Source organism: Halichoerus grypus, chromosome 6 (assembly GCF_964656455.1).
Source record: "Halichoerus grypus chromosome 6, mHalGry1.hap1.1, whole genome shotgun sequence".
NCBI lineage: Eukaryota > Metazoa > Chordata > Mammalia > Carnivora > Phocidae > Halichoerus > Halichoerus grypus.
The window spans coordinates 122,660,013-122,680,288 of record NC_135717.1 but is presented as its reverse complement, the minus strand read 5'-3'; the positions used below and the strand labels follow the sequence as shown (position 1 = coordinate 122,680,288).

The window sequence follows — 20,276 nt, the reverse complement described above, 5'->3', positions numbered from 1 at the left end:
TCTTCATCCTCCTGTGTCCAGCTCAAAAGTCCTACCACCACCCAGGACCTGCTCCTCCTGCCCGTGGATTTTCTGATGGGCCCCAGAAGGTACTTGGAGGAAAATCACCAGGCTAGCCTATCTCCCCTGGTTTCCTGCCCTGTTGGCCTCATACCTCTGCTGGCCTCATAGCTCTGCTGACCACATCCTCTCTCACCTTACTTATATACTTCCTTACCAGTCACGTCACCCGGGAGTTCTCAGTCCCCTAAACCTGTAGATGACCCCCAACCCAGGCTCTCTGCTTTACCCTCTGCTCTCATTCTGAGATTCCTGTCCTTACGTTTCTCCCTATCTCCCTACGCTGTTCTTAAAACCATGTCTCTCTGCTTGGAAGCAGCCAGTCGCGTCCTTTGCTGGATCTCCAACACCCCTTTTTCCCACAGGTGACGGTACTGACTACAATGCTGTCAGGCCGGTGGTGGTCAAGTACCCGGGCGAGCCTTGGGCTGGGGCCCCAAAACCCTTCTCGGGGATCCCAGCTCTGTGCCCTCTATGCCTTCACTTACACTGGGACAGATGGCCGGCAAGTGTCCCTGGCTGAAGGGGACAGGTTTCTACTGCTTCGAAAGACCAACTCAGACTGGTGGCTGGCAAGGCGCCTGGGAGCACCCCCCACTTCTCGGCCCATCTTTGTCCCAGCTGCCTACATGACAGAGGAATCTATCCCTTCCCAGAGCCCAACCACCATCACCCCCCGCCAATCCTTCTGGACACCTGGTGAGTACTCCCTTCACCTTCCTACCTCCCCTCCCTGGCTTCTAGGAATTATTGGAAGGATCTTTCTCCCTCAAAGCGTCTGCTGACCCCCTTCTCTTATTTCCCTCTGATCAGCCTACTCGTCATCCCCATCACAGTGTCCCCATTGCCTCTCCTCCTACTCTTACGCTTTCTAGGTCTCATGTACTTTTCCACAACCTGCCCTGCTCTTGTCTTCCTTGTGAGTCCCCAGGATGAGGGATCCAGCCAAGATCACCCCTCTGAGCACCTGCCCCCACTCTTCCCGTTTCTCTGTTTCCAGGGCCAAAGTTCTTTCATGGCTCCATGGAGGAGTTGCACCTGTCCCAGGAACCCCCAGGCAGGACCCAGACCGCCTCTAAGCAGCCTCCTCCTCTTCCCCCCAAAATGTGTAGAAGCGTCAGTGTTACCAATCTGAGGCCTACCGTCCTGAAACCCTTCCAGGAAGGAACAAGTGGCAGATCCTTCTCTCAGGAAGACTTACTGCCAGAGGCCAGGGCCAACACGGTGAGTCACAGCCCTTCTAAGCAGAGTAAAGAGTAAACGGCTATTTACTGCTGGGCCCTGTTCTAGGCACAATGGCAGACCAGGCAGACAGAATCTCTGCCCTCAAGGGATTCCCATGGGGGTGACAAACACATAAACAAGTAACTGTTGGTACTGGTAAGTGCTACCAAGAAGCATAAATGTAGAGAGTGATGGAGATAATCTGGGAAGACATCTCCCAGGAAATGATATGTAGTTGATCCGAATGAGGAGGAGGAAGAAATAGCCGGGAACCAAACTAGGAAATGAGAAGGAATTCTAGCTGAGGGATAGCAAGTAGCAAAGATCCTGAGGATACATGGAACCTGGCAGATGACAGAGGGACTGAGAAAAAGCCAAGGAGCTATGTTTTTCTTTCTTTCTCCTGACTCCTGGCCCAGGGCAGGGTTTTTTCCTGTGTCCCATCTTACCAGCTCAGGTCACCAACAAGTCCCACTTAGAGATGTAACTCCCTTGCTCTTCTTGAAGACTCAGCTCCTCCCCTCTCTCTTACTTGCTGGTGGATTAAAATGGCCCCTCCTCTTTCAGACTTCCCTAGTAAGGTTCCCTGACCCCTCTCCCTCTCTTCCCTTTCACTCTGGAGAATGTGAGGGTGGGGCGCTCCCCTCAACCACCCCCCCCTCCACACACACACAAAAAGCCAGTTCCCCTTTCTGAGGCCCTGGGGTAGGGGCGGGGTGGGGGAGGAGGGAAGTTGGCAACAGGAAGTGAGGAGGAGAAAAGCAAAGAAGACTGAGGGAGGGAGTAAAAAAAAAAAAAAAAAAACACCCAGCTGGGGACTGGGGTTTCTTCCCCAGTACCTGGGTCACCCCAGCCAGGAGCTGGGGGTGAGAAAACAGTGGGGGAGAGAGGAGGAGGTGGTTAGGTGGAGAGAAGATTGGGGAAGGACACAGGCAGGATAACTACCTTTTTCTTCCCCCTTTCCTGGCAGGCAAGACCCCAGCCCCTCATGTCAGAGCACCCCGTGTACTGCAACCTAGTGGACCTTCGCCGCTGTCCCCGGTCTCCTCCCCCAAGCCCTGCGTGCCCCCCACTGCAGAGGCTGGACTCCTGGGAGCAGCACTTGGACCCTAACTCCGGACGCTGCTTCTACATAAATTCGCTGACTGGCTGCAAGTCCTGGAAGCCCCCGCGCCGCACTCGTGTGCGGGAGATGGTGAGACTTTCCCTCCTGCCTCTTCCTGTGTCCCCTCCACCTCCTCCTTTCCCCTACTGAACCCCAAAGTGGCGTGTTTTCTCTCAGGGGCTGCCATCAGAAAATTGTTGAGAAGGGTGTTGAGAGCGGGTTGAGGTGGCATCTGGCCGTAGCTTTACTCCTCACCCCACCCCACCCCCCAGAACCCTGGCTCCATGGAGGGGACGCAGACCCGGAATAGGGACAGTGGTGTCCTGCAACCTCGGGCAAAGGGCTCAGAATCTGATACGGCGACCCTGGAACTGCTGGGCCCCCAGGTGAGAGCCCCCCCCTCCTGATCACATGCAGGAAAAGTCATCTTTTTACTACACTCTTTTATGCAAGACATTCATTTGTAACCCATCACACCCCCTGCCTCTCACCCACATCCGCACCCCTCTTCCCCCTATAGCCGGGACTCCGAAGTTGACGTTTCCTCCACCTGTTTCTCCGATTCCCTCCCTCCCAGGGTTCACCCTACCTCGGCCAGCGCACCTCCCAGCTCCACCCCTCGGACCAGCCTTTAGCCTTGGAGCCCTCTCGACCTCTGCCGCAGGTCCTGGATGACCCCCATGTAAGAAACCCACTTCCTTGTGCAGGCAAAAACCTCACTGCCCCACCCCCCAATTCCTGCTCCTTTAGAAACGTCTTCCTCTTTCTGAGTGTTCTCTGGGTATCCTCTCTTACGCAGCCTCCGCCACCCGCCCAATCGTAAAGGACCTCACTCCTGGGACACGACCCCCCCCCCTTGGGAAAGCCGTGGGGGCTGTGCGGGGCGCTGGGTGGCTTACTAATACCCCTCGCTCCACTCCCCAGGAGGTGGAAAAGTCGGGCCTGCTCAACGTGACCAAGATCGCCCTGGGGGGGCGGAAGCTCAGGTGACAGGACCCGGGAATACCGCAGGGGCTTGGGCGGCTGGATTCCCTGGAGCCGAGTGCGGGAAGAGCGCCCTCCCCACGTGATTCTAACTGACCTCTGCCCTACTACCACTGCCCCCTCCGCCCCCGCAGGAAGAACTGGAGCCCCTCTTGGGTGGTATTAGCAGGTAACAGCTTGGTGTTCTACCGGGAGCCACCGCCCGCCGCGCCCTCCTCAATCTGGGTGAGTGTGAGGGAGGGGGGGAGGGGGCGTGCGGGAAAGGGTTCGGGCCCGATTCCTACAGCCTCAGGCCAGCTGTGGGGCGGAGGTGGGAGAGGGGGGAGTAGAGGAAGAAGCACAGCTTCCCGTGTCCTCGCAGTCCCCCGGGTGGGAGGGAGGCAACGAGGGGAACAGGGCCTCAGTTTCTCCCAATTGCCAGGGACCAGCGGGTAGCCGACCCGAAAGCAGCGTGGACCTGCGCGGAGCCGCCCTGGCCCACGGCCGCCACCTGTCCAGCCGCCGCAACGTCCTGCACGTGAGTGCCTCCTGCGCGTACCCAAAGCTCCACCCGACCCGAAGGTGTGCTCCGGGTTTCCCGCACAGGTCTTCCGCTCGGCCTCCCAGCTTTTTGTGCTCCTCCCCGCTGACTCAAGCAAGCCCTTTCTCCGCTGGTCCCTCAGATCCGCACGGTCCCTGGCCACGAGTTCCTGCTGCAATCAGACCAGGAGTCCGAGTTGCGAGCCTGGCACCGCGCGCTGCGGGCGGTCATCGAACGCCTGGTGAGATGGGTGGGAGATGGTGGGGCAGAGTCCGGGGAGAGGCTCGGCCCGGGTGGGACAGAGGGAGTGGGGAAGGAACAGTAGGATTCGGGGGTAGTAGGGGGCAGGGTGGTCTCAGTGTAGGGCCCTGGGGTGGGGCTGGTACGTGGGACCCCAGCAGCCGGCTAGGGCCTCCTTGCGTCGAGCTGGGGGGCGCAGATTTCTCTCTCCTCTCTTCCAATCTCCGACTCGGCCCACCTCGCCCTTCCGGGTCTAGGATCGAGAGAACCCCCTGGAACTGCGTCAGTCAGGTTCGGGGCCGGCAGAGCTGGAGGAGCTGAGCGGCGGGGAGGACGACGAAGAGGAGTCGGAGCCGGTGTCCAAGCCACTGTTGCGGATCAGCGGCCGCCGGAGCTCCAGTGAGGGGCGGGCCTCGGGTGGGCGGGGCCGGGGGCGCGTGTCCCGGCTCGGTGGGCTCCTTCCCCGCGGCGCTCTCGGGCCCTCATTCCACCTGCTCCTACAGGTCGGTGTCCCGAAGGAACGGAGCAGAACCGCGTCCGGAGCAAACTAAAGCGGCTTATCGCAAAGAGACCACCCTTGCAAAGCCTGCAGGAGCGTGGGCTGCTCCGAGGTGAGGTGGGCTGGGCCAGGGGCACCCTTCTCCTCCGTACCTGCTGTAGTAGTTTTGCAAGCACGTTTATATTCCTCATCTGGGCATCAGCCCGCTTCGTGGATGAGAAAACTTCAGTGAGACTCACAGTAGAACGTCCCAGAACTAGATCAGCGATCTTCTGCTCCTCTACTGCTTAATTTTAGGGGAGGAAGGGTGCACCTCCTTGCGTGGGGGGGGGGGGGCGCTAGAAAAGGCAGCCAGGAGGGCCAGCCCAACTTTGGGGTGAAAACCCGTGCTAAGAGCTTCCATGGGTGAGGCTCCCACTGGCCTCCCACCTCACTCTGTGCCTCTCCAGACCAGGTGTTTGGCTGCCAGTTGGAATCACTGTGCCAGAGAGAAGGGGACACCGTGCCCAGCTTTGTGCGGCTCTGCATTGCTGCTGTGGATAAGAGAGGTCACTTTTCCAGAGACCCCACAACCTCCCCTTCCAATGGGCCAAGGCCTAGAATTCCCCACCTCCTCCACCCTAGTCTTCCTTCTGCCTTATTCCTCTCCACCCTTGCATCTCTCACCAGTCCTCACCTTACACAGGTTTCAGCAGGAATCCTTATTTAATTTAGAGCAGGAGGGGCACCTGGGTGGCTCAGATGGTTAAGCGTCTGCCTTCAGCTCAGGTCATGATCCCAGGGTCCTGGGATCGAGCCCCACATCGGGCTCCTGGCTCAGCGAGGAGCCTGCTTCTCCCTCTCCCTCTCCCTCTGCCCCTGCTCATGCTTTCTCTCTCTCTCTCTGTATCTCTGTGTCTCGAATAAATAAAATCTTTAAAAAAAATAATAACTTAGAGCAGGAATCCTTATTTGCTCTCTGCCTCATCTCCCAGGTCTAGATGTGGATGGCATTTACCGGGTGAGCGGGAACCTGGCGGTGGTCCAGAAACTTCGCTTCCTGGTGGACAGAGGTGAGAAGGTTTGTGGGCTTGTGGTGGTACTAGGAATTTCATGCCTCGGAACCACAGGCAGTTTCTCAGGAAGCTGGCAGAATGGGGAGGTCTGGCTAGAACTAAATGGCTTAGCTCTTGATCTCTTCTCATCCATGTTGCAGAGCGGGCGGTCACCTCCGATGGGAGGTACGTGTTCCCAGAACAGCCAGGACAAGGTACTTTCGTGGAAGGCCCCTCAGACCCTTAAAACATCTGACATCCTCCCTATTCCTTCTGGATCCCTGTGTCCTGCCCCTGGGTGGGTTGTCCCCATCCCCACCTCTGCTGCCTTGCCCCCCTGTGGATCTCCTAGGTATTTCTGTGGTCTGCCTTAACTGGATCTTCTCCCAAACTCCTGACCTCTCAGTCTCTGGATCTCTCTGGCCCTTCATGAGCCCTGAGCCCCTCTGTACCTCCTTCTCCTCCCAGAAGGCCGATTAGATTTGGACAGTGCTGAGTGGGATGATATTCACGTGGTCACTGGAGCCCTGAAGCTTTTTCTCAGGGAGCTACCCCAGCCTCTGGTGCCCCCAATGCTGCTGCCCCATTTTCGTGCTGCCCTTGGTAAGGGATGAGAACTTTGGGCAATACCCTTGGTATGGGGGTGGGGCGTGAAGGGTAAAGAATAGAGTTTCCCTTACACCCTTCTATTCCAAACTGAGCACAGAGATGGAAAACGACTTTCAACTCCTGTGCCAACTCCAGTTATTATTTGTGTGTGTGTGTGAATGTTTAGAGGGCTGACTTAAAAAGAATTCTAAAGCTGCAGTTGCGGGGGCTCCTGGCTGGCTCAGTCGGTAGAACATTTGACTCTTGATCTCAGGGTTGTGACTTTGAGCCTCATGTTGGGTGTAGAGATTACTTAAAAATAAAATCTTTTTTTTTTTTAAGTTTGTGACAATTAAAGATTTTATTTATGTTTTGACAGAGAGAGAGACAGTGAGAGAGGGAACACAAGTAGGGGGAGTGGGAGAGGGAGAAGCAGGCTTCCCACTGAGCAGGGAGCCCGATTCGGGGCTCCATCCCAGGATCCTGGGATCATGACCTGAGCTGAAGGCAGACGCTTAACGACTGAGCCACCCAGGTGCCCTTTAAAAATAAAATCTTAAAAAAATAATAATAATAAAGCTGCAGTTAGGTTCAGCGGAAAAGAAAGCAGTGGTACATTAATGGTGTCTTCTGTGGGCGTGGGAAAGAGTAGCAAGTTTACCCACCCTTCCCTAGCACCTTCCATAGCCTCACCCCCCATGCCCTTCCCTTCCCTTTTTCTCTCTAGCAGTCTCTGAATCAGAGCAGCGCCTCTCTCAGATACGAGAATTACTAGGCTCGATGCCCAAGCCCAACCGTGACACTCTGCGGTACCTCCTGGAACATTTATGCAGGTCAGGACGACTGAACATCTCTGCGTACGCGGAGGGAGGGTGGAGTGGGGCATGCAGCGGGGACTGTGTTCAGAAGCAGTGAAGGTAGGGGACACCTAGGTTTCTCACCTGTTTAGTGGGCAGATGGAGGAAACAGGCAACCCCCGGGCAGGGCATCAAGTGGGAAAATGGGGATCAAGAGATGCCCAGGGATGCTGTGAGAGAAATGAGGGCCATCTCACCGCTCCCTTCCCCCGGCCTCTTTGTCTCCTGTTGGGACCGTGCTCATGGCTTCCGTGGCTGAGCTGGGCCTGGGCAGTGGCTTCTGAGAGAGGAGAGCCATTTGAATTCGAGTCGCCTAATCTGTGAAAAAAGAGGACTCTAGGGGCTGGGAAGAGGCAGGCATCTCCTGGGTTGTATTTTCCAACTTGTATCCTGAAGGTGTCTCTACTGGTCCCATCTTCATGCCCCTTGCGGCTCTCTGCTTGGTTTCCTTCAGCCACCAACCACATGGAGGGGTCCCAAAGTGAACTCTTTGCTGCTCATCCCTTTGAAGGGTTAGATTTATTTGAAGTGGGGAAGCTGCTGCATTATAGCCCCTTCTCTTGATCTTTGCCCACAGGGTGATAGCACACTCAGATAAGAACCGCATGACCCCGCACAACCTGGGAATTGTGTTTGGGCCAACCCTATTTCGGCCAGAGCAGGAGACATCTGACCCAGCCGCCCATGCTCTCTACCCTGGGCAGCTAGTCCAACTCATGCTCACTGACTTCACCAGCCTTTTCCCCTGACTGGGGCAAGGAAGAAGACAAAAACATGTTTCCACTGATCTCTGTTAGCTACCCTTTGGTGGTGGTGGGGATAGTGGATGTTCTGTTTTGAGGACATCCCATTAAATCCTGTGTCTCCCAGATGACTGTCTTTGTGAGTCTGACCTGAGGGGTTGGGATGGGGTGGGGGAGCCTTCCAAAAAAGGGAAGTAGGTGGATTAACCTTTACTTCTCTTCTTGTTCCCTGTCATCACCACCCCCCCAAGATAGTAAAGTGTAAAGCAGGGCGCTTTCTGATGCAGTTCCTTTATTATCCAGAAACAGTGTCATTACAAATTCCTCCCCAAAACATATACACAAGGTATACAGCCCCAACCCATACCTCCCATCCCTGGGGCATCCCAGGGGGCTATGGCTCCTCATCCCAACTTCTCTGCCGGAATGGAAACCCCTTAGGAAATGGATCTGTGATTCCTGGGATTCCTCACTCTTCAGGTGCTAGAGTTGAGGAATTGTGTCTCCCCAGGCAGGGATCCCAGTAAGATACTCATGTTGCCCACAGCCATGTTGGGGGGCCCAGAGGGAGGTGGGGTGTGTTCAGAGCTGTCCCCCTGATCATGAGAAGGGGGAGGACTCAGCCCCTGGGCCTCATCCAGAATAGCCACAAAGTCCAGCTGAGTGTTGTCAAGGTCGAGAGAGTCCAGAGGGTTGCATACCTGCCCTTCAGGAGGAGCGTACAAGGCAGGACCCCCTCCCAGCCTGCCCACCTCAGGATGACCACAACTGGGGTTGGTGCTCCCTGCCTTGAGGGTCCCATAGCAAGTGGGCAGTGGGGGCAGAAGTCGGGGTGGTGCTGTTGCCCTATGGGGGGCCTTGTTTGCCCCCACTGCAAAATTTTCATGGCAGGGTGGAGGGGCGGGATAGGAGCCCGACTTGTGATTGGGCAAGTTAGGTGCAAAGCCAGGTCCATATGTGGCCATTGGACCCTTGGCAGGGCTTGGGCTAACCTGGGAACCCCCTAGAAACTTGGGACTCTGGTAGAGAGGTTCCTGGACTGGGGGATCTCCCCTGCCCCCACCCTCCCAGAGCAGTTCCTGTTGAGACTGAACATAATTACACACCAGCTGAGCCTTCAGTTGCCCTGTGGAGTGAGTGGGGGAATCAAAATCCAGGCCAGGCCTGGGCTCTGAAGGAAGATAATCAGGGGGTGGCTGGGTATAGGCACCTGACTGGGGATATTGGGGAGGGGGAGGCTGGGGGTAGTGGGAGAACAGAGGCTGTGGGCGAGGAGGCCCATCACTGGGGTGAGCATTGAGGCAGGGCGCCAGTCCTGTGGAATCAGAACCCACTGGACACCCCTGTTCTGGCTTGACCTGCACTTGTCCGTAATGTTCAAGACGAGGACACTGACTGTAGACTCCAGCTGGAGCCTTGGGGCCTGGGTACAGCCCGGAGTGGGAAGGGAACTCAGCCCATGGTTCAGGGGGGGGTTCAGGATAGGAGACCTGCTGGGGACAGGGGTTTGGCCCATAATTGGTGGGTGGACCAGGCCCAAGAGGCAGGGAGCCTGGACCCCTAGCTCCATAAGGTTCAGCCGCTGCCCCCTCAGGTCCCCCATATCCCAAAGTATCAGTGGATGGGAAGTCCATATAGGGGTTTAGGCCACTGCCTATCATGGAGGTCCCACCTTCTGGCTCCTCGGGCAGCCCTCTGGTATCCATGGCGACATTCTCAGTGATGCTGGGGGGCTGTGGTGAGTAGACAGCGGTTGGGAGTTGGGGATCGAAGTTCCGTCCTCCCCCTGCCATGGTGGGGGGCGTGTGGACACAGCCCAAGCTCTTGAACCGCTGGACTCTGGCTGGGGCAGGGCGGTCAACAGCCCGGGCCGGGTCACTGGCCCTCCGGGTGACCCCTACGCTGGGGTTGTATCCTGGATACTCAGCTCGGCTTCTCCAGGGAGGTGCAGGAAGGCTCCCCATCCGATCCAGGCTGGGTGCTGCCGTGGGTGGGGTACCACCTGCCCTAGCTGAAGCATATCTTGCCCGGAGCAGGTAGTGCTGGGCAGGGGTGAGGCCGGGCAGAGAGGATGCCCCGTTCTCGGGCGGGGAGCCAGGGGGGTAAGGGGAGGCCAGGGAGGAGCGGCGGCTGACGGTATAGGCTGAACTGACGCTGCTGGAGCTGCTGCTGCGGCGGTCAAGAGAAACTGGGGGGCCCAGGCGGCGGGACACAGGGGTGCCTACAAGGGATAAGGAGAAAAAGCAGGGTGGTCAGGGAGCCCTCTGAATCTCACCCTGCCTCCCCCATGGGACGGCCTTGTCCTGGAATCCCAGGGACAGGCTCCTTAACTCTGACGACTCAGACCCTAGTACGACCCATGTCCTTTCTACGTCTGCGTCACCAGGGATTCAGAACCACTGTGAACAGTTGTATAGGTTGTACACTGCACAGCCCTAGGGAGCAGCATTCACGTCATACTTTGTGTATCACAATTACCTGATGGATGGAAGGAAAGTGTCTGAGGAAGGGGGACCTTTTGCTAATTGTACAAAGGTGCTATAGGGCAACCCTGAGGAGGGAAGTCCTTCCAACTTCAGAGAAGGTCCAGATCTCAGCCCAGCGACTACCTCCACACCCAGGTCTTACCAGTATGGGTCAGGCTGGGCAGTTTGAGGCCCCGAGGCCCCATCGGCCGAAGTTGATGTAGCTGGTCCAGTCTGAGGTTCTCAAGGCGTCGAAGAGTGGACAGACCAGTGCCAGCAATGCAAGGCCCCTCATCCAAGCTGGACAGGTCCTCAGTGCTGCCGCCTGCATTTCCAGTCATTTCCACACCACTATCTGTATTGGCCGCACTGCCTGCTGGGGAGTGGTCGCTGCTGCAGGACGACTGGGCCCCAGGGCTGGGCTGTGGCTTCTGCGGGGAACATGAGGGCTGAGGGCGGCCCCTCCCCCCCGCCCCCCAGTTCCCTGAACTTGGTGAGTGGCTCAGGCCTGTGTCTCAGTGACTGCGCGGACCGAGGGGAAGCTTACAGGTGTAGGGAGGGCTGAGCGGGTGAGGGGAGGGGGCAAACTGGAGAGATGTTGATGAGAAGAGCCTAGGTTGGAGCACAGACTGCCTGGGCTCAAATTTGCACTTAGTTCGGTGACCTTGGACCATTTGTCTATATGCCTGAGTTTCGTCATCTGAAAATGTGGAGAGGAAGTTCCTTTTCCATGAAGCTGTTGTGAGGAGTACATGAAATTATACTCATACTAATGTGAATTGTACATGTAAACTATACATAAATTAGAATAATATGCTAAGCCCCATATAAGAGTTTGTTGAACCAATTCAATAATTAATTATGCAAAAATCTCTTGATTTGGGGTAACCCAAGGAGCACCACTGGGGTAAGAGACTGGAGGACTTCCACAGAAGAGTGATTTACAGAGGAGGACACAGAAGAGTTGGGAGGGGACTGGAAGGATGTGGGCAGGGCAGGCCGGGGCATGGAGGCAGGAGTCGCCTGGGCCAGCTCACCACGGCCCCCTCCGGCACGGTCAGTCTGCTCTCCTCCCTGATGGGGCCTCCATCCCGCTCCCTCTTGGGCTCCACTGTGGACAGGGACGGTGCCCTGGGCAGGGGGCCGTCTCCTCGGTGCCGCTTGGTCACATGGGCATCAGGACCATGCACTGTCTTGACGTGTTTCCGGAGCGAGCTGGGATCTGTGTAGCGTTTGGTGCAGCCAGGGAGCTTACAAACATACGGCTTCTGTTGGGTGGACAGTGAAGACATCAGGCAAAGGAATCAAAGCGGGAGAGTGCAGAAGGCATGGGAAGAAGAGGTGGCATCAGTTGGGGACGAGGGGGTCAGGGAGGAATGCACAGCACCCAGGGAATTAAGGAGAGAGGGGGGCCCTTGGAGCAAAAAATGAGAGGGTCAAGGGAAAGATTAGGAAAACTGACAGCCCAGGTCTGTGAGGCTTCATAAAGCCAGGGGTTGAAGGGACCATGGGTCCCCTCCAGGCCGAATGGGTCTATTTAGGTTGGCCCTTTGGCTGGTTAGAGGTAGCTAGTGGGGTGGTTATGTGGAAGTTCTTGGTTTCAGAAAGACTTTATCCAGGTGAATGAGGTGGGGGACGGGGACTCACCTCTGTGGAATGGGTGCTGGGCTAAGGGATTTCTTATGGGGGAATCTGCCCAGTAGCTGGCTTCTCAAGTGGGGAGGGTCCCTTAGGTGGGGCATTCACCTCATTGGAGTGGGTCCGATTCTGGTGCTTGGCTCGGTCACTGGCATTGCTGAAGGCTTTACTGCAGCCCTCGTGCTCACACATGTACGGCTTCTCACCCGTGTGTGACCGCAGGTGAGTCTTCAGATTTTCGAGGCGTGAGTATGACTTCCGGCACCCCTCAAACTAGGGGATGTTGGGGTCAAAAGATAGCTCTCAGACAGAAGGACATGGAGATTAGAAGAACTGTAAATCTCAAAGGGGACATACATCAGAGACTATAACTCAAGATGGGAGGGCAATTCCGAAAATTCAGGGACAAGGGCAGGCAAGAGCTCGGCAAACTGGAAGCCGGAGGGGGTGCGGCAGCGAGCATCTCCCCGTCACGCCAGAGCAGATCTCCCTGCATGGGAATCTTAGACTGGCTTAGGATGGGGTCATTCTGGGAGTGTCTTATGTCCTTGACACCGAGCTTCTCCATTAGGCAGAGTAGCAGGCACAGTGCCTAGGGCCCAGGGTACTTTTGGGGGCCCACAGAAATGTCTTAGTTTCTTAAAGCAAGGGAAAAATAGCTTTTAGGTCCAAGAAAGTGTTCTAATACACAACATCAATATGTTCATCTTTATACTAACCCAGTCCTAAGATACAATTTTAAGTATTTGTTTATGGCAGCAAAGTGCCTAGGCTCCACGAAAGTCATATGAGCTCTTGGTGGGGAGCCCCAATTTAGGGAAGGACCCTGAGCTTGGGAAGTGGGGGCCTCACCGTGCACTTGTGTGGCTTCTCCCCCGTGTGTCTGCGCATGTGCACTACCAGCATGTACTGGGCTTTGAAGGGCCTCAGCTCCCTGGAGCAGCCCCCCCAATGGCACACGAACTCCTTCCGCTCCCCATGGATGTGCTCACTGTTGATGTGCTGAAGGAGGAGATACAGAGGCTCTCTGAGGTTCCCTTCTGCCCCCAAGTCCCAAAACAGACCTTCCCTGGAACCTCCCCACCCCACCATATCCCTCCAAGGCTCCACCTCATGGGGGAAGAAGTCGCAGAAAGAACATCATAGCCCGCACCTCCGTTCTCCCACGTTTCTAAAACAAAGCTATAGCTCCTGAGTTTCTGCCGACCCAACTGGCCACTCAACCTCTGACCTCGGTATCCTGGGACCTCCTGCCCTTAGCCTAACAACACAAAGTCCCGCCAGAATGTCCTACAAGATCCAGCCAGCATTCCTGTTACCCCCTGGGGCTCACGTGCACCAGCTGCTCCTGGGAGTCAAATTCCTGGCTACAGCCATCCCAGCGGCAGTCAGTCTCATACACAGACTCAGGCTCAGGCTTCTCCTCTCTCTCCAGGTCCTCCCGCCCATCCAACATCCCCAGCAGGGGATCCTAGGGCAGAGGAGGCAATCCTAGGGTTACTGGGGTGACAGCTTTTGTTTATTTAGCTCAGGTTTCAGAGTTAAAGTCGCCCCCCCTTACCTGTGTGCCTGTGGAGTTGGGGCTGGACATATCGCCCTCCAAGGGCTCCTCTGGGCACTTGCTAACCAGCAGGTCCAGCTCAGACTTCAGCTTCCCCAAGGGAAGAGGTGAGGGTGATGAAGGTAGAAGTGGGCAGAAGGAAGAGGGAGCCCAGCCAGGTCTTCCTGCCCTGAGTGCCCCCACCCAAGCAGCTGGAACCCCTGGGTTTGGAAGAGACTTCCTCCTCAGACTGCACTGGGATGGGCAAAAGGCGGGATCTCATTTGGAAGAGGCTGATTCAGCCCCAAGGAGTGAACCCCAGCAACCATACCCCTTTATGTTTCTCCTACCGAGAACTTTTTGATCCCCTGTCCTTCCTTCACCTTTCCCCATAGAGTCCACCACCCACCCTCCCTGAGCTGAGGGAAATTGGGCAGCAATATGATGACTCTCACCTGGCAAGCTGGGAGGGGTCCTCGGGACTGAGGATGCGGCATCATCCCACCTGGAGTGGGGTCATGGGGACCACAGGGCTGGACCCCGAAGGAAGGCGAGGTCCCTTTTTGGTGATTCATCTGGGGTGGGAATCCCAGAGAGGGGCTGAGGAGGGGGAGGAGGAGGAGGAGAGGCAGTTACTTAGGACTATCATCTGAAAGAATTTCAGGAGTCCTTGGGCTATTTTGGAGTGTCTCTGAAAAACGGTATGGGATGGGGTTGAGGCAGGCCCAGGGAAGCACCCGAAGAGGGCTTCAACACCTTTGAAATGATAAGGATTCAAATAGAGTCAGGTGCTTTGGAAGGCTTGAGGCTTTTAGTGGGGTTTGGTAGGGTCTTTAGGGGCCTCTTAGCCCAAGGCTCTCTGCACCTCATGGTGCCGATGGAGAGGTGACCATAGGAGCCCCCGGGAGATGCACAGCGTGAGTTGATGAAGGCCACAAGGGAGCTGGGTGAGGTGCGGATAACTGTCTGCAGATCCAGGCTGGCGTCTGACAGAGGCGAGATGGAGAGTGCCCGCTTCTTGGTCAACTTGACTGAACCTCGGGGAGGAGGGAAGAGTGGGGCTGGGGCAGGAAACAGGGGAGACAGCTATGGTAAATGGGGGCATGTCTCCCTCCACCCAACCCATGGGTCCTGACTCTCAACAAAACAATGACACTTGACTGCTTTGCCCTACTGACCCCATCTGTGACCTGATCATGCTCTGACCCCTGGCTCCGATCTCCAAGCATTTCCTCTCCCAAGTGAGATCCCCTGCCTTCCCCCCGCAACTTTCTCTTTTAGAGCAAGTCCCAGAGAGGCAGAAAGGGAAGAGATGTTGCCTGAGGCCTCACCCTCGGTGCAGCTGTTGGTCTCTCTAGCTGGCCCATAACTGTGGGGGCCAGACATGAGGTTGGCCTGGTGGCAGAAGGGCAGACCAGGCAGTCCTAGAAAAGAGAGATAGCCAGAATGGGGAATGGGAATGGGGGGCACATAAGGCCTCACCTTGAAACCCCGGGAGAGGCTTGATCCCATATCCCAAGCCTATACGACATAGAGCCTCGAATCTTCTGTGGATTAGAGACTGGCATGGGGTAGGAGATGGAGGAAGGATCCCTGGGGCTGGCTGAGAGAGCCGCCAGGCCTCAAGGCCTGGAGACTGGTATTTGCACTGACCTTCTGTCCCCATGCTGGGGGCCTGACTGGGGAGGGGCCGGAGACAGCAGGGCTCGCCATAGCTACTGACTGGCGGCGGGGTCATCGGGTTGAACATGGTGTCTCAGAGGAGAGTGTGGGGACACTGCAGGAGGGGAAGGGAGATGTGCAAGTTATAAAGGCAGGAGGGAAATAAGGAAGGTCAGATAACTAATTCAGGTGTAGAACCTCTAAGACATCTGCCACGGGAGATCAAAGTGAAATGAGCATCACTCAGCCAGGGGGGTAAGGAAAGGCGTCCCAAAGAGGCAGAGGCTGTCTTGAGGATCTTTGTGGGAACTGAGTGGGATCTTTGCCTGGGTGGTCTAAGCTCTCGTGTGTGTGTGTGTGTGTGTGTGTGTGTGTGTGTGTGTGTGTGTGTGTTTAGGAGGGAGTGTTATGGACTAATTGCGCCTGTATGAGCCTCAAGTGATTTTATGCCATGGCCCTCTATTTCTTCTTGCTCTGACCATGGGCCAGCTTTGAGGGGTGGGATGGGGGAACTCATGCTGAGCCCCTTTGCCTTCATTTGTTCCTGCCCAGCGACAGGCCGTCTACAATCTCTCCAGTATCCAGCAGAGGGAGCTCTCGCCACAGCCCAGACGGAGAGGCTGGTGGGGCCAGGAGGGAGCACAGACGATCTGCCTTTTTCTAAGGCAGAAAACTGTGTATAGAAGGGGATAAGGTTTCTGAGCGGAGCCTCCCGGGCCTGTTGAGTACAAAGAGTGGAAACTGGTGTTATCCTGGGGTAGTCTGAATCTGGGCGCCCACCTCACTTGGTCTCTTTTGGGGGAGCAGGAAAGGACTGTAAGAGAAGGCTTTGAGAGAATGAAAAAACAAAGTCATTATCCATTAGAGAAGAGCTGTGAGGGAGAGGGTTCGGCTGTCCGCTTTTCTCCTCAAACTCCAGTTTTTGTTCCACCCCGGGTTTTCCGGTCTCCCGGGACCGAGGGTGGGGTGGGGCGGGGTAGGGTGGAGAACGACCGGGAGCGGGCCGGCCGGCGCGGTGGGTGATCCCGGGATGCTGGGATTTTGGGTGAGGGCGGGGTAAGATGGGGAGCGGAACCCGGACCCCATGACCCAGCCCAAGCCCCGCAGCCTGGATTGTACCCTTCCTAACTCCTCCTTTCCCAGCGGAGAGCTGGATCCCGCATCCAAGACCTCCCAACTCGACCTTGGCACTTTGTGTGTGTGTGGGGGGGGGCACAGCTGGCTGGCAGCTGGATGGGGGGACACTTCTCCCGCCTCCTTCCTCTATGACTCACCCAGGAGAAGGAGGCAGGGGCTCGCAAACGACCCCCCAAACACTAAAGAGACTCCCCCAAACGTGCCTACTCAGTCATCTTCCCGTGCCACTGCCCAGCCGCAGGGGAGCCGCGATGGAAATGGGGCGACATCCCTCCTCGCCCACGCGTGCTACAGCCCACCCACGTCTCCCCTTCACACTAGTGACAGGAAAATTTCGCCAACTTTTCCAGCTTCGGTTAAGTTTTTCTGGAGTGTGGATGAGAGCGCAGGATGGGGCAGGGAGCTCTAGGGTTGCCCTGCTGGAGTCCTGAATCATCTTCTGTGTCTCCCTATTTTCCAGAGTCCCCCTCGCACCCCCGCTCCCCAACTCCCAGGAGTAGGCCCCGCCCCCCTTCTCCCGGTCCCGCCTTCCCCGCCCCCGTGCCTCCTCGGCCCACCCAAGTCGCCGCCGCAGGCTCTGGCTGCAGACGGCTCCGCTTCCCCCTCCCGCCCCGGGAGCCCAGTCGAGCGAGCCGCGGTGGAGGGAGGGCGGGGGGGGGGGTGTAGTTGGGAGGCGGGACACATTCTTCCCTCCTCCCCTCAGTTCATCCAGAAAGCTGGCAGTGGCGCCCGGGGGGCGGGGGGCACTGTTGGAGCGTGGGGGTCCCCGTGGCGGGGTGGAAAAGAAAGAAGAATCCAGAAACTACAGGGACAGAAAGTGACTGGGTAAATAAAATAAGGTGTGTATGGGCGGAGGAAGGGGTCAGGACACCTTAGGTTCCTGATTATCACAGCTGGCTTCCCAAGGGTTAACCCCTCCAGACCCCCGGGAACCCCTTAGTGACGTCAAGGGCGGGGTCTGTACCGCCTGGTTGGGGATGCCGTGCAGATAATTGAGGGGGGGGTGTCTCCGGACCCCGCCCCCATAGGGAAAACCACCCTAATTCCGGCCCTTACAACTCCCCCGGGAAATTGCCCCGCCTTCTCCTTCCACTGGACAGTAAAGACCTATCCTATGAAGACCCCAGTTCTCCAGCCCCCAAAACCTTAAGTCCCCAGTCACTATGGGATCCCCTTTCCCTAATCCTGTCCCCAAAGCTAGCTGCCCAGGGCGGATTGTTTCGGGGTCACCGGGCCTGAAAGAGGCTTCAGAGCGGGGAGCAAGGGCAGGCAGGGTGGTCTGAGCCAGAGGAGGGGCCTCGGCCCCCAGCTCCCGTTGGGGAGGGGGTTCCAACCGGGATACATAGGCAGGCCGTGGCCAGTGGTCCCGCCCAGTCCCAGTAGGGGTCTCCCTGCGGCTGGCCCAGCTGTCCTGGTGGTCCCGAGGTCAGAGGGTCAAGACAAGGTCTCCTCGGCTCCTCCTAAGCCCCCTGACCACAGCCCTTGGGGACTCAGGAGTCCCTATTCCTTGAGAAGTCTTTCCAGGGCCTAAACAAGACGCTGGGCCCTCCCGCCCCCTTCCTAAAACAGAAGGCACTCCTTTTCCCCAGAACGCATGCACCAGCAAGCACATCTGTCACAAGACAGGTCAGGGGTTCAAGCCGAGCCGTCCCGCGCCGGTTTTGTCGCCTCACACACACCCATCTCCACCCCACCTAGGGCTCTCTCCTTAGCTGTTCCCTCCTTCCAGAAACACTGACGTCCTCCTGCCGGCGCTCAGGACACACCTGGAGTTCCCTCTCTACCACGCAGACCTCCAGCTAGCCGGCCCTCCAGCCTCTTCATCCCAACCTCATGAAAGTGAGATGTTTCTAATATATGGGAGAGGCGGAGACAGACAAAGAGATCCACGGTTGCCTGAGACAGAGACACAGAGACTGTCAGAAGGAAAAAAAAAAAAAAAAGATACAGAGAAAGGGAGATACAAACGAAAAAATTCTTCAAACTTTCTATATCTCACCCCAGGCTCTCCCACCCCTTTTTTGCCTCTGTGCCCCAGGTCTCCCTCTTGGCTGGGCAGAGTCCCTCGCAAGCAGGGCATCCCCTCGGGCCCCCTCCCCCACTGCTCCCAGGTGGTCCCCCGCCTGCCCCCCTTCTCACCTCCTTCTGGGCGCAAGGCTTGGGATGCGCGGTCCAGGGCCGGAGTCTGGGCTGGGGGGTGTGCGGTGGGGAGGGGGGGCGGACAGGGCCACGGCAGCGCAGCCTCAGTGCCACCCCCACCCCCCCTAACCTGGCCGCCAGCCCTCCCGCCGGCCCAGCCCGCCGGGCCGCGAGCCGGGACCACCCGCGAGAAGCGCAAACTTTTTTTTTCCCTTTTGCAAAAACTTTTTCTCGCTCAAGCAGCTGGCGCGCCGCCGCTCTTCCCGCTCGCCTCTCACCTCCCTTCTACTTCCCTCCCTCTTGCAGTTCTGGAGGATGAGGCGGGGTAGCTGAAAGCAAGAGAGGGGGTGCCGGGCTTATTGCACCCCCAGGACCCCCAGGATCCTCCCCCTCCCTTGAGGGACCCTATACTGCCTCCCCCCCCCCCCCCCGCTGAACACGCTGCTGGTGGTGGGCAATAAATCCCGGCATGGATCCTTGGATCGGCTGCCCACGAAGAGCCCTCCCCCCCACCCCCCCGAGCCAGAAAAAACTAAGAAATATATTGGGAGGTGGGGGGGCGACGAAAAAGTTCATCCGAGAAAGATAATATTGGAGGTAGCGTCGTCGACTTTGGTTGGTGCTAACTGAGCATTCGGCCATCCTGTGGTTTATCTGCTGGCCTCACTCTTTCAATGGAACATGAAGGGGTCAGGACAGATTTGGGGTTTGGTGCAAACAAGACTGGAACACAGTTGGCTTAGAAGTGAAGGGTCTATAGAGCATAAAAGAGAGGAGCAGTGGCTGAGGCTCTGGGTGCAGAGTATGCTGTTCACAAGGTTACTAAGGTACCCCGGGACGCGACCGAAACACTGTTCCGCGGAGAACCCCCGCTCTACTTCATCTCCAAGTTCTGGAGACTGCGGGCACCTCCGCACCTCTGTGCTGCCCGCTTTCTGCAATTCCAGGCTGTCTGCTCCCTCTGCTGGCCTTTCTGCAACATGACACTCTCTCGGCGTCTGGAAGCGGAGAAGACGGGGGAGCTGAGAGTAGGAGGCTTGACAGGTCCCCCCACCAAAGCCCAGTTAGGAGCCCGGGGGGGGGTTGTATGAGCCCAAAGAAACGGAAAGGCACACTAGAAGAGGCTGCTAGTGCAGAACAGTAGTGTCTGAGAGGGGAGTGTCTTGTCCCTTCGGATTCGTGTTGCTATAGTGACAGGATGCAGGGGAAGGGGCAGCTATTTTAGTCTGTCTGACCTTTCTTTATGAGAAAGGGGAGAAAACGTGGTGAGGAAAAGGAGCCCCGTCCTTTCCCGTCACCCCTCAGACAGGCCTCCCACATCCTAGCTCTGCTTCCAAGAACCACCTCCTCAGGCCTGGAGAGTTAGTAGGTTAACTGTTCAGACTGAGGGTCAAGGGGAAAAGGTGAAACTAGAAAGAGGTCTGAGGCCCTACAAATATAGGTAGTGACTGTGGGGGGACAGATAAGGAGTTCTATTTGACCCTCCCTCCCCCATATGACTTTGGCCCAGACACCAGTTATACCCAGAGGGTCAGGCAAGACCAGTCAGTGGTCCTTTCTTTCAGAGAAGCTCTTTTAGAGCACACTCCTTTTTCCCCCTCACCCGGGTCTCTAGATTAGTGATTCTCCAACATTTTGACTTCAAGACCCCTTTACCCTCTTTTTTTTTTTTTTAAGATTTTATTTATTTATTTGAGAGAGAGTGAGAGAGCACAAGAAGGGGGAGGAGCAGAGGGAGAAGCAGACTCACCACTGAGCAGGGAGCCCAGTGGGATGCAGGGCTTGATTCCAGGACCCCGGGATCATGACCTGAGCCGAAGGCAGATGCTTAACCGACTGAG

At 56.9% G+C, this 20,276-nt stretch overlaps 2 protein-coding genes across 10 annotated transcripts; one reads left to right on the top strand and one right to left on the bottom strand.

Moving 5' to 3' along the window:
• The first annotated feature begins 15 nt into the window (after positions 1 to 15).
• Positions 16 to 7,980, top strand: ARHGAP9 (Rho GTPase activating protein 9). Of its 6 annotated transcripts, none has more exons than XM_036077936.2 (18): positions 16 to 89; positions 426 to 759; positions 1,061 to 1,284; positions 2,255 to 2,479; positions 2,662 to 2,775; positions 2,967 to 3,071; positions 3,314 to 3,375; positions 3,508 to 3,598; positions 3,795 to 3,890; positions 4,036 to 4,134; positions 4,391 to 4,532; positions 4,637 to 4,744; positions 5,082 to 5,180; positions 5,607 to 5,684; positions 5,828 to 5,881; positions 6,135 to 6,269; positions 6,985 to 7,087; positions 7,689 to 7,980. In XM_036077936.2, the coding sequence occupies exons 2-18, from the start codon at positions 444 to 446 to the stop codon at positions 7,858 to 7,860; spliced, it is 2,223 nt and encodes a 740-aa protein (XP_035933829.1). In that variant the 5' UTR covers positions 16 to 89; positions 426 to 443; the 3' UTR covers positions 7,861 to 7,980. The 6 variants fall into 6 exon arrangements, 4 of the variants coding, with proteins under 4 accessions (XP_035933829.1, XP_035933830.1, XP_035933832.1 ...); XM_036077939.2 differs by having other exon boundaries at positions 19 to 89; positions 6,982 to 7,087; XR_013449236.1 differs by lacking the exon at positions 7,689 to 7,980 and having other exon boundaries at positions 5,828 to 5,852; positions 6,985 to 7,081.
• A 172-nt stretch (positions 7,981 to 8,152) lies between these two features.
• GLI1 (GLI family zinc finger 1) lies at positions 8,153 to 18,776 on the bottom strand. Of its 4 annotated transcripts, XM_036077926.2 has the most exons (13): positions 18,436 to 18,776; positions 18,063 to 18,146; positions 15,151 to 15,274; positions 14,829 to 14,921; positions 14,363 to 14,558; positions 13,953 to 14,097; positions 13,519 to 13,608; positions 13,291 to 13,428; positions 12,810 to 12,959; positions 12,066 to 12,230; positions 11,357 to 11,587; positions 10,483 to 10,750; positions 8,153 to 10,075 (listed from the first exon to the last, which is right to left on the bottom strand). In XM_036077926.2, the coding sequence occupies exons 3-13, from the start codon at positions 15,245 to 15,247 to the stop codon at positions 8,331 to 8,333; spliced, it is 3,318 nt and encodes a 1,105-aa protein (XP_035933819.1). In that variant the 5' UTR covers positions 15,248 to 15,274; positions 18,063 to 18,146; positions 18,436 to 18,776; the 3' UTR covers positions 8,153 to 8,330. The 4 variants fall into 4 exon arrangements, with proteins under 4 accessions (XP_035933819.1, XP_077932303.1, XP_077932302.1 ...); XM_078076177.1 differs by lacking the exon at positions 15,151 to 15,274 and having other exon boundaries at positions 18,063 to 18,192; XM_078076176.1 differs by lacking the exon at positions 15,151 to 15,274.
• Between the last annotated feature and the right edge of the window lie 1,500 nt (positions 18,777 to 20,276).

Excerpts from the sequence above, each read along its gene's own strand:
- ARHGAP9 (XM_036077939.2), top strand. The coding sequence starts at position 444 with ATGCTGTCAGGCCGGTGGTGGTCAAGTACCCGGGCGAGCCTTGGGCTG. Across the intron at positions 760-1,060 it reads CCAATCCTTCTGGACACCTG|GGCCAAAGTTCTTTCATGGC; the intron begins GTGAGTACTCCC and ends CTCTGTTTCCAG. Across the intron at positions 2,480-2,661 it reads GCACTCGTGTGCGGGAGATG|AACCCTGGCTCCATGGAGGG; the intron begins GTGAGACTTTCC and ends CCCACCCCCCAG.
- GLI1 (XM_036077926.2), bottom strand. The coding sequence starts at position 15,247 with ATGTTCAACCCGATGACCCCGCCGCCAGTCAGTAGCTATGGCGAGCCC. Across the intron at positions 14,922-15,150 it reads CCCCAGCATGGGGACAGAAG|GACTGCCTGGTCTGCCCTTC; the intron begins GTCAGTGCAAAT and ends TCTCTTTTCTAG. Across the intron at positions 11,588-12,065 it reads ATCGGACCCACTCCAATGAG|AAGCCGTATGTTTGTAAGCT; the intron begins GTGAATGCCCCA and ends TCCACCCAACAG.